At 40.3% G+C, this 12978-nt stretch overlaps 1 protein-coding gene across 1 annotated transcript; it reads left to right on the top strand.

The window, feature by feature from the left end:
• Positions 1-1457: 1457 nt before the first annotated feature.
• Positions 1458-12474, top strand: LOC137287473 (uncharacterized). The gene is made up of 3 exons (XM_067819785.1): positions 1458-1758; positions 9996-10187; positions 11547-12474. The coding sequence occupies exons 1-3, from the start codon at positions 1500-1502 to the stop codon at positions 11786-11788; spliced, it is 693 nt and encodes a 230-aa protein (XP_067675886.1). The 5' UTR covers positions 1458-1499; the 3' UTR covers positions 11789-12474.
• The last annotated feature ends 504 nt before the right edge of the window (positions 12475-12978 follow it).

Raw genomic sequence — 12978 nt, 5'->3', positions numbered from 1 at the left:
CAGATGTTGAAACTTTCACAGGTACCTCATGAATGATCAGCGTATGCAATACATCTTCTTGGAATGGGATGAAATGAACCGACGCGTTCGGCAAGCCCAGAATCAGCTGAATTGGGACAAGCGTTGTTGCAGACATGGAACAATCCCAATGTTTTCTTCAATAGCTTCATCCTCATTGACAAGCCGGCAGCAACACCAATGGTGGACACACACGATACTGAATTTGTGAACGGAGTTTTCAAAACCACATCTCTTCAAGGGCGTGTCACGATGCCTTTTGTCAAATCGTACAGATTTCTCTGTTACTCTGTCAAAGGTGACGAGAGTAAAAACCATACATCGCCTTAGTATCTCCTTGCTATGAAATAGCAGAATATCAACTAAGGTACGGTTACTTTATTCCAGCAGAATATATTAAGTTATTCGAAGTTCATTTCAGATGAGAAAAATGATGTCAATCAAATTATGAATGTGTTACATATTACATTGAGAAAGACGCGGACGATGGGGTAAAATAGTACTAAAGCGTTCGCTCGTCCCGCTGAAGACTCGGGTTCGAATGCTCACATCGGTACAATGTGCGAGGCCCATTTCTAGTGTCCACCACCGTGATATTGATGAAGGCGGCGCAAACCTACACTCACTCACACACTTTAATGCAACAGTTCCATATATTTATTTTCTCTGTCCTTCGTTCGCTGCACAGCAATAATTTATATATTCGTATGACCGTTAACTTATTTTAAGGACGTTGATATAGCTATTGTTTGAGCTGTAAATTCTAATATTCAGTCATAGAAAATGGAAATTAAGATACAAATGTTAATCATATCATATTTACCTTCAATGAAGGAAAGTCATGTAAAACGGAAACAATGATTACTCGCCCGTTGAAGATACTGCAGTGTAATATTTTACGACGATACTACACTAGCGTAATAGCGCTTGACGTATGACGTCAAAATGGTTTTAGTTGTGACGTCACAATACTAATGTCGCTGTCGCAATTTTACTAAACCTTGCTTGACTCGCGGAAAGCTGAGAGTCCTCGCATTGTAGGCAACTTCGCCGCAGTTTCTGTCAGTTGATGTTGGCGAGTAATAAAAAGAATACTAAACTCGCTTCCGTGAAATACCATTTTTATTAAACTCGTTGAAGATTTAGTATCAAACTCGCTTTCGGTCGTTTGATACCAAATCATTAATTCGTTTCATAAAGATGGTATTACACGGAAGGTTGTTTAGTATCCTCTGTTTGTCCAATAATTTGTCATGGAATAATCCAATATACAATCCGTCTGAGGCAGCTAATTTCTGATCGATCATGTGCCGTGCTCTATCATTCAGGCTCCGACAGATGTGGCCAAACGGGTGCGCGGATGGTACATGTCATGTTCATTTCAAGCATGGATTGTTTGTGCAAGACGGGATACCATGAACAGTATATGTAGTATTTATCACTGCGTTCACTGAGTGTTAGTTTCAGCAACTGAAGAAGGCATGACGAGCGTGTTGTTTGCTCTGTCTATTGCTTTTTCTGGGATGTTACAACCAAGTTTGGACACAAGTTCCTCTTCGTCACAGACAGACTGCATCGTGCAGTGTTTTTACAACGAAAATTGTAATTCTATATTCTATGACTCCGGGACGTACACGTGCCATTTTGACAAGAACAATTACGTCATTCCCACGTCTACGATGACTTCAGAAGCGTCGGTGGTGTACATTATCGTCAAATCTGGAAGTTTTAAGGTCGTTGGTAAGTTTGATTGATAGACAGAAAGTATTACATATTTAGAAGGGAGGTACTGATATGAAATATATCACATGACACGTGTTTGGTACGGGGCTTGTGAAGATCAGGGTTACAATTGGTCAGGTTTTCAGGACTTCGTTCACACGTCATCATTTCTCAGTTGCGTAGATTGATGCTCAAACTGTTGATCATTGGATTGTCGAGTCCATGTTCGATTATTTACAGACTGTCGTTATGTAGCTTTAATATTGCTGAGTGAGGTGTTAAACAAAGATCTAAACAACCAACACTGGGTCCAAGGGATGGAATACGTGCCCGCACACCGGAAGTTCGGTTATTCGACATCCGGCCTCCTCACACAAAATACGTTGACAGATGGTACCTGTTGTTGCCATGCCTATCGTCATTAACGGTATAATGGTGTATGTACAAGTACATGCATCTGCAATAATCCTGAAGTTGAACCCAATTTCACCTCACAAATTGTGCCAGATAATATCAGATAATTCTCATCTGAATTTGTGTATCTGCTGGAGAAGCCAGTATCAGATCACCGCGTCTTGAACGTCATCTATCCACCTAACAGACGACAGTGCGTTGTTTGGACCATTTTCTCCGTATCGCGGTATTTGTTTACACAACTAACGCCAGGCGATTATCTCTCATCGATGCTATCAATAGAAATCGTGTTTGTTTCGTGCAACATTGCAGCGATTTTCGGCAAACAACTTGTGTTATTATAAACACCACATTCGACAATTTTGCTTCTGTGTAGTCATGCTCTGTCTGGTGGAATTTTATTTGAGAGACTCAAGTCCGTCACAAGCCTGAGTAAGGGACATCCGCAAATACCTGAGACCGAAGACCTGATATGGCAATTTTACACTTCGGGCAACATTCCAACATTATGAGTTGTATTTTCTATCGAGAGTAATGCGGTCTGATGTACGCCTTTTTGCAGCAGTGTTAAACCTGTCTAGGCGCATTACCCGGGGGAGAAGCATACAACGTATTTATCTTAGCGCCATGGTAAATGTACAAAATATCATTTTATGTTATTTTGAAGATCGCTACCGACTATGTGACATGTAAACAAAATGGCGTCTGCCTGTGAACTAGAAACACATTCTGACGAGCTTAAAGCTGCTACAGGAATGGCTAATTGTGTGTAAGTGAACTCAAAAACAACCGCTGGATCGGTTTTCGAACTCCAGGCACTGCGTCACATTGTGACGTCAGATGACAAATTTGGCGGTTACCGTGGTAACGTTACTACGTCTTTGACCTATGAATTCAAAGTAATTTACTCTGACAAGACGTATAACCCGATCAAAGGTGCGTCCAATATTGCCGTCACAAGCCTGAGTAAGGGACATCCGCAAATACCTGAGACCGAAGACCTGATATGGCAATTTTACACTTCGGGCAACATTCCAACATTATGAGTTGTATTTTCTATCGAGAGTAATGCGGTCTGATGTACGCCTTTTTGCAGCAGTGTTAAACCTGTCTAGGCGCATTACCCGGGGGAGAAGCATACAACGTATTTATCTTAGCGCCATGGTAAATGTACAAAATATCATTTTATGTTATTTTGAAGATCGCTACCGACTATGTGACATGTAAACAAAATGGCGTCTGCCTGTGAACTAGAAACACATTCTGACGAGCTTAAAGCTGCTACAGGAATGGCTAATTGTATGTAAGTGAACTCAAAAACAACCGCTGGATCGGTTTTCGAACTCCAGGCACTGCGTCACATTGTGACGTCAGATGACAAATTTGGCGGTTACCGTGGTAACGTTACTACGTCTTTGACCTATGAATTCAAAGTAATTTACTCTGACAAGACGTATAACCCGATCAAAGGTGCGTCCAGTGCTCACTCCTTCACAAAGTAGTACATATTTTTGAGTGAGTGAGTGAGTTAAAATTTAACGTCACCTCGTCAAGATTGTAAACTATATAGTGTATCGAAGATGGTGTGTAAAAACTAACGTGTAAACCTAAAACTATTTTATTTTTAGACAGTATTATATAAAAAGAAACCAGATTTCATACTAGTGATTTAGTTTTGTGTTACGCCGCACTCAGCAATATTCCAGCTACATGTATACGGCGATCTGTAAATAATCGAGTCTGGGATAGACAATCCCGTGACCAACAGCATGAGCATCGATCTGCGCGATTGGGAACCGATGACATGTGTCAGCCAAGCCAGCGAGTCTGACCACCCGATCCCGTTAGTCGCCTCTTACGACAAGCATAGTGCTCTTTGTGGCAAGCATTCTAAGACCTATTCTACCCCGGACCTTCACGGGTTCGATCACCACACAAGGGACCATGGGGACTGCAGTGATATAACTAACTGCATGGGTCTTAATTGAATTTACACCATCACTTCAGCCGTTCGCGCTTGTACGAGACGTTTAACCGAAGTTTGAAATAACAAGAATACCTGTCATTTCAGAGTCATATACCATCAAATTAACACGTAACATTTTTGGTATGAAAATACAGAATGTATTATTGATATTCGAGTCTTACTTTGACATCATCAGTACTTTCTCTGACGCTAATTTAGTTCTGAGATCAGATGTTTCAAATACCCCATAAATGTGTTTGAAAGTTTCCCTTTCCTTCCCGGGGAGTTATTGTCCATGCAATGTTCTTGTCTTCTTGGCATGTCAGTAAATCCGTTCAATTCGTGAGCCTGTTTATTTTCTGATGTAACGACCCGAAGAACCATAGAATAGTAGTATTTACATGTGTTGCCTATCAACAGCAGAATAACAGATCGCATAACGTAGGTTTTTGTATCAGGAGTCGCATGGCGACACAAGGGACGGCAACATTCTCGTGATAATTTTTCTCCAATCTTCGCCCTCGACTATACATGTGTGGTTGCAGTGAAAAAAGCCCATACGTATGATAGCTGTTTAGAGACTCTGGATAATAAAGGTGTATTCACTGGCCACTACGGGACAACCCGATAAGAAGGTGTGAACATGGGGGCCAGTGTGGGACAACTTGTTAGTCGTTAGTGTCAGCAGTAACAATCTGCTACTGTTAAAGCAAAGAAGGTGGCTGCTGAATCTGGTGTGAACGTTGTCAAAACAAAGAAGGTTGCTGCTGAAGCTGGTGTGAACGTTGTCAAAACAAAGAAGGTGGCTGCTGAAGCTGGTGTAAACGTTGTCAAAACAAAGAAGGTGGCTGCTGAAGCTGGTGTAAACGTTGTCAAAACAAAGAAGGTGGCTGCTGAAGCTGGTGTGAACGTTGTCAAAACAAAGAAGGTTGCTGCTGAAGCTGGTGTGAACGTTGTCAAAACAAAGAAGGTGGCTGCTGAATCTGGTGTAAACGTTGTCAAAACAAAGAAGGTGGCTGCTGAAGCTGGTGTAAACGTTGTCAAAATAAAGAAGGTGGCTGCTGAAGCTGGTGTGAACGTTGTCAAAACAAAGAAGGTGGCTGCTGAAGCTGGTGTGAACGTTGTCAAAACAAAGAAGGTGGCTGCTGAAGCTGGTGTAAACGTTGTCAAAATAAAGAAGGTGGCTGCTGAAGCTGGTGTGAACGTTGTCAAAACAAAGAAGGTGGCTGCTGAAGCTGGTGTGAACGTTGTCAAAACAAAGAAGGTGGCTGCTGAAGCTGGTGTGAACGTTGTCAAAATAAAGAAGGTGGCTGCTGAAGCTGGTGTGAACGTTGTCAAAACAAAGAAGGTGGCTGCTGAAGCTGGTGTAAACGTTGTCAAAAAAGAGGTAATCTGCTGCTGGGAGTAGAATGTGGTACAAAGTGAGACGGCCATGAGAGTCTGATTATCAATAAAGGTTTCTGTAATAATTTATCTTTAATTTCAGTGTTCTCGGAGTTGGTAATTAAGCTGATTGGATTAAGAGGGACCAGTGTGGGCACACTTAAGTGTTCGGGGGCAACTCTGGTAAGGGTCGTGAAAAGGGGCCTGGAAACTTCTGGGGGAGGTGGGAAGGGCCACTCCGGGAATAAATAATAGCAGGAATGTGAACACTGTTAATAAGCTTCGTTTAATTACCTTTCCATTTGCACTTACTTCCTGTTACAGACATCATTAGTAGTTCTGTAAGAATGGGTATAACCTGAAACTGTCTGATATCTAAATATGAATTCTTAAACGTGAATTTTAAACTTTCCACATTTTAATCTTAGCATATGTATATTTTTAGTTTATGGCTAAACTTGTCTAAATTGTTCAAGGGATTGTATAATTCCAGCATGAAGCAAAAGTACTGTAAGTCCCCATGGTCCCTAGTATGATGATCTACTTTCAGTCGCTGGAGATCTATAGCCTGTGTTTTATATTGTATTGTCTGCTTTAATCGAAACGTTTTAATTTCCCATGCTAGTTTTATATCCATGTCTGTGATACACTGGTATTTTACTGACTATCGTCGACAGGTTATATTCTACACAATAGTTTCATATTTATTGTGTAAATTGTTTTCGCCACGATATGGATGAGATATTGCCGACGTGACGTTAAATACTAACTCACTCACTCACTAAATGTGAATTCAAATGAAGATGTTAATGTTCGACTACAAAACTGTAAGGTTAAACAAAAAAAAGTGAAATGTTTCTCGAGCATTCGGGCGTCACTTCTTGTGTGTGCGTAACAATGTTTTATTGGTATTAAAAAATATACGTTTGACATAGCTGCGTCCCTATCATCTACTTGTCTGCTACAAGAATGAATGTCTGTAAGAACGAGTGTGACTGAAGCTACAACTCATTAAAACGTGCAAAACTTCCAAAGCTGTATTTCTGAGAGGCAAAATTACAAATGTGTACCTCCCGCATCACTTTTTTCTATCAGTAATTAATAAAAAAACAGTCAAACCGCCCTCGTCACTCTATAAAAAATGTGCCCGAGAAACATTTAGTTTGTGCCTAAAATTTCTACAATTTGTGCAGTAAACTTTGGCGCGCTGTCGCCGTTGACAACATGCAGTTTCAGCAAACGGTTTGTAGAGATAAGTTGTTTGAAGAGCTTTCTTTTCGGAAAATGAATTTGCGAGAGGAAACAACCTGTGCAGATGACACTTTGGTTTGCATACCGTTAAACAATACAGCTTACCCGCCGTAGAAACGAATTCTGTAATATCTAAGTATTAAGAAAAAAAGATGTTTATCCATCTGCCCATACTCACAAGCCATTGTATCCACCCGATTTCCATTTACAGACTACTTATTATCAACAAACCCCATAACCTACTGGGATACTTTCAAACGTTGTTGTTTTGATTATGGTTTAATGCTGCTTTCAGCCATATTCCGGCAATATCACTTCGGGGATACCAGAAATAGGCTTCACACAGTGAACTTTGATTCATCAGTTGAACGTTGAACAAGAGTTCCTGAAATCCTGTAGGTACAAACAAGGACAAACTTTATTAACTTTTTAATTAAAATGATGCAACGTTTCGATACAGATTCTTGTATAGTTCTCAATCAAGTATGATGTACAGATTAAAAGTTGTGTGCAAGGGCTGTACTAGATTGATTGTAATGCACTATCAGAAGATTCCTCAGCTTGGATGAAGCTATACGTAACCAACGTATTGAAACATGTAATGAAAGAGACAAGAGTCATGTTTCACACACTGTCACTGTCGTGAACAAAGCCAAGAGCAGGGATGCATACAATAGTCAACAGGTGAGAGTGTCAGTTAAGTTTAACACTGCTATGAACAGTAGTATGATGCATTTGCTTAATGCGGCTAAAACCGATAAGGTGCGGATCTCATACGGTTAGCAGTTAGACTTCTAGCAGTAAAAGATCCATCGAATGGTCGCTCAGTGCTACCACCTCCAATTGGACAGGTCGTCGAGTAGCTGGGATAATTGCCTGCTCGTGTATTTTTCTGGAAAATGTATAACTAAATGGATCACTATTTTTTTAGTATCTATCAAGTACCTTTGATGGATTCTTCTAGTAGCAGTGTGAGGGGTTTATGGATGAACTAACAACTCACGCCTTCATTTGGGATTTACAGAATAATGATGTGGCACTATGCAAGCCAGAAAAGCTATTATCCAAAAACAACCATGCCAACATTAGAGCCACATAAGGATCACAAGTTCATCACTTTCACAGCTCGTTGGAATGCAGTATCAATGTTGGTTGCACATAAAATTCTACCTCTTTCATACGATTGGGTGGAAGATCAATGGTAATGAATGCATTGTCGAGTAATATAATGACTATATTTCAAGTGGTCTAGCTTCATAAAAGACCTTAAGAAACGTTACCAACAATGCAGTGTCATGTCTAAACGATCCAACATTAAACTATCGCCACATCACAATGAAACAGTTCTTGTCAAAGCCGCAACACCATAAAGTGTTTGTAAATACTATAAACATCAATGTCTTGCATCCAGTTCAAATCGATACAACGTACTCAAAACACTACCTGAATCATCAGTAAATAGTGAACTGTAATTATTTCTTTCCCTTCCTTGGGAATTGTAAATGCATTTTGTAGGTCACGTAATTGTCTTTTGTGTCAGACTCATGATAAGCGAATCCTCCGAACTATGATAATATCTAAATTTCCAAAATGCATTTTGTACACACAGCTTATGTTGTACATGTACATGTGGACACAACAGGGGAATGTTTGTCAAATAACATACATTTATTTATCTACATTTTAACTTGAATTTGAATAAAGAATTATTCTCCGGGAACCTTGAACACAAACATCTAAAATAAATCATTTTAGGGATACGATTCAGCTCGCTATAATTGTAGAAAGACTATTTCTTTTGTATAACAACCGGGAACATGTATATAGAACTGTGTGCAAGCATTGTGGGATTGTCATGAAAAGAATGCCCATTTCACCGCTCATTTCACACTATTTGCCTCTCAAAATGGTTTCCGAAACGTTACTTGTAGGATCGGTAATAAAATTCTTAATAAAAAGCATTTTAAATGACACTTGGAATAACAATAACAATAAACCGGTATTTTGCTTTCCATACGGATCGTCACTTACGTCAGCTTGAAGCTTCTAGTTTCTAGTGTTTTTTAAGTTGGGTATTTTCCTGTAAAAATCGATTGTGGGAGAGTTATGTGTAGTCATCTAAGCGGTGTCAGCTAACCAAGCTTGACGACCCAGTCCAAAAGTTATCAGTATACTGCACGTGCTACAACCCCGACGCCCGACGTGTAAACAAAAACAAACGGAATACAATTTTAAACATCAATAGCTTCCCAAACATCGTTAAATAACGTGTATCCAGCAGGGGCAGTAGGTCTAACATTAGCATTAACCCTCTTTGTGATGTAATCACCCACAAGCAAAGTAATAATTTGCACTCCTTTATCTAAGTCCTAATATAATATACTCTTTAGTTAAGAAAAGAGTATTTAAATTTATCAAAGCTGTAATTAGAGACGATGTTTCTATTTTACTTTGGCTTTGTCTGCGTTGATTGTACGATGTGCTCTACTTTCTATACCAACTCCCTCTATAATGAACTGGAAAAGAATTATGCAATCACATAAGAGTATGCGTTCATGCTTATGTCTTCTGTTTAGGAATTTGAGAAAAAGTCAGAGTTGCGTTTCTTTCACTGTTTAGTATATATGGAATTGTCTATCAAGTAATATCATCAATTCATGGGAACATCAGCCCTCTAACTGTATGAGCCTACAACCTTAGTGGGCACTGTTAACTCACAACTAGTGTCATAAAGGTGATACTGATGCAGGGTTTCTCTTATCTGATTTCCCTTGCCCCTGAACATCCACAATAGAGTTGATCTTCATCAGTCCATGCTAGTCGTATGAGGTATCTTATTACGACAAGCATGGAGTTTCTGAAGATCAGTTCTAACCTTGAACTCCACGGTAGAACTCATGAGGACTTGGACGCTTACAACATTGGTTTGACGCGCAGTTACTGCTGACCAATAAGAAACATACGAAATGCGAATCTTGGATTTGAACTCATTAATATCAACATCTGGAGTAGACATGCAACGCCACTGGCAGTAATGGGCGCCTTACATATTATACTCATGGAGACAAATAAAGGAACACTTGAAAGTTCATGTGTTCATTCCTAGAATTTCAGAAACAGTGCAATGCATACCTTGTGAAGAAACCTGGAAAAGAATAAAGGAACACTTGTACATTCATGTGTCCCCTTTTTTGTTTCCATGAGTATATTCATGCACTAACGATCTTTTGTTTTTATTTAGGTCTACAGTCGGAGTGCCCGCTGGACAAAGGTTTCACGTACGACAGCTCCGGAGAAATCTGCCATAAGGTACTGGACACGACGACTACTGCCGATAGTCATCGAGCAACATGCCAGACTATAGGGGGACAACTCATGGCCCTCAGTTCCTCCACTCGTGACGCACTCCTGGCTAGCTATACCACCAGCTACGGTACGTGGTGCACATCTAAATAATTCTTTTATTAATAGAGATATCTTGTCAAGTTGAAAATCTGACATTGTTTATAGAGAAAACGACTGAATATTGTGTTGTCGTTTTAGCAATTTGCACCCGAAGATAAACAGGGTTACAATTATAGCGGTTTGATCTTCAAAGAGGTGTCCCAAAGAAAGTAGGAAAAATGTGCAGGGTTTGTCTTTTGCTGAATCAAATAATGGACGTCTGAAATCAGAGACAGATTTATGAAGAGTGGTGAATACGGTTTACGATATTCGAGGTATAACAGAACGGCTGACATACGAAATGGACTTTACACATTATACCAGCTGAATAGAACCTTGGTCTTCGACGTCAAAAAGGAACGCTTTAACCACCGGGCTACTCTACATCCCCTATCTGTCAGGAACCCACCACGTGATATCCTGGTTTTGCAAGGTGCTGAGATTTGAACCAGAAAAATACATTGTGGCAGAAATTGCTTAAAAGATTTTCACTTCACAGTTTAAAATTACGAGCTCTGTGTGACTGAGTATGCTTATTTGTAACTAATAATGTTCTAACATGTGTTCGTTGCGTCATCATGGAATTCGCAATCTACCATTCTTCTGTCCAGTGTTTCGCAAACAATTGCAGATGTCGTCCCTGAATGACCCTGTATTAATTCAGCATTGAGTGGAATAATCGAACATCAAGCTAGCATTTGCCCAATAAATCACCAAAGCCATTGGGTGGTGTAGCGTCAGCTTTGAAGAGAGAATTCTGGCTTCTGACTCTGGATCTACCCACAACCATCAAGATACTATGCATTTGTTAACAAACGCCACAAGCGTATCATATGGGCCACCGAGATTCCATAGGTTTACCACTACAGTCACCTACAATGCTCTCGGATGGAGTGAAGGCTATCACACATCAAGGAAATCACTAATCAGAACAAGATGAAACTGTTGTGGACAGGTTCACAGACCAAGGATTGGAATGTACGAAGACAATCCTGCAGAAGATATAGAACAAGTGAAGTGGACCTCAAGGAGATAAATTGTATGTTGAAAATACAAGACAATATTTCACTTCAATATATGCTCCAGAACTGGATACCTACTGGCAGATCTCCATCTTGGGCTATGGAAACATGGAAACATGTTTTAGTCACATATAGTCCGTGTTGTCATACAACACACTGTTTGTATTTGGAGATTTGTACTAAAGTCTGAATGAATGTCATTTGATATGTTGACCCTCCACTTCATCTTCCATTGGTAAGGTCAGGTGGAACACAGTTGTCCGGGGCATGTTGCTTTACACTATTAATCTTGCGAAATTCATTGTCTGAACTGTTCCTCCCTTCAGATGGTGGATTCTTCTTCGGAGCCAAGTATGACGGGACTCAGTGGACATGGGAGACGGGAGCAGCTTACGGAGACTACACCAACTGGGACACGGATAACCCGGACAATACTAAACCCTGCGCCCGGAAGAACAAAGGCTCACCGAAATGGAGGTCGTTCCGGTGTGATTTTGGCATGTTGTACAGTGTGTGTGAATTTGTCACGGGGTACTCACAGGCAAAACTAACAACATGCACTCCCTAGAGAATCGACACTGGATCACCGGGGAAGATTCATTTGCAAACTCGTGTTCATTATCAATCCAGTCTCTATAGGGCCAGTCAGTCACGCGAATAGAGACTTCCGGTACTAAGCTGTTTAATAAATCACTTTACGCGCGCCACTTCCGATGTGTAAGACGGTGCCCAGTTTACTTCCGGTACAAGCGTATATTTAAGAACCAGTTCTGGTTCCAAATTGCACGACCTCCATCTTTGACTAGACCGGACTATGTGTACAAGCACAAGCTGTGGCAACTGTTGACAGTCGTAATTGTCTAATTTGGGAGATGTGTTACTCCTGTAAAGAGTATCAGTTCCTTACTGTCAACTGACAGCCATGAAAAGTTGATTGTTATCGGAAGTGCAAAGGTTTCGCGAAGATTCATAACCTCCTTACAGGTCTCCAGGACCCGCAATTTGAAGCGCATATTTGAAACCAGCTTCAATGCTGGGTTTTCTATATATCAACAACATAGTGGTTAGTTCCAGTGATGACAACAGAAAGCAAGAAACTTGTCATTGAAAATCGTACTTAGAGACAAAACAAAATTCTCTACATTTTATATCTACATGTTCATTAAAATTGTTAGGGAGCGAAGTCCTTTGCCCGTTTACTTTTACATCTCGCCCTTTGATAGGGCTATGGCAATCATAGACCTGTAATTTGGAAATCGCATGCACCATGGGGACATATCCAAGGGTTAATGATCGATTAACGAAGCACGAACCCGGGATATGTAGTGGTGCTTATTGGTATGGCACTATCGACCTTATTGTAGTTTAAGATCGTCGTGATTTTGTTGTCCTTATAGTGCTACTACGACCTTACATCACAAAGGGCTATTTGAGACATGTTCGCAAAATAAGTGGTCGTGGATACGACATAGGCAAACCGAAAGTTCGCATGCACATGAAGCATGGCTTTCTTACAATAATCTGAACATCAATTTGTTTCGTAACAGGGTAGTCTGCATTGACGTACTCTGTGTGAACAGAGAGCGAATAAATATGATGATCCTTTACATATCATAGGATGCAATGAACTTTTCCATGTTTGAATGTGACATTAAACAAAAATGATCGTAATGAAAACAAGTCTACGTGTCTAGACCTACCAAATAGTGAGTGAATATTTCAGCTATTTGGCGGCGGTCTCGAAATAATCGAGTCTAT

The sequence above is a fragment of the Haliotis asinina genome, chromosome 6 (assembly GCF_037392515.1).
Source record: "Haliotis asinina isolate JCU_RB_2024 chromosome 6, JCU_Hal_asi_v2, whole genome shotgun sequence".
NCBI lineage: Eukaryota > Metazoa > Mollusca > Gastropoda > Lepetellida > Haliotidae > Haliotis > Haliotis asinina.
This window is presented reverse-complemented; position numbering and strand designations above follow the sequence as displayed.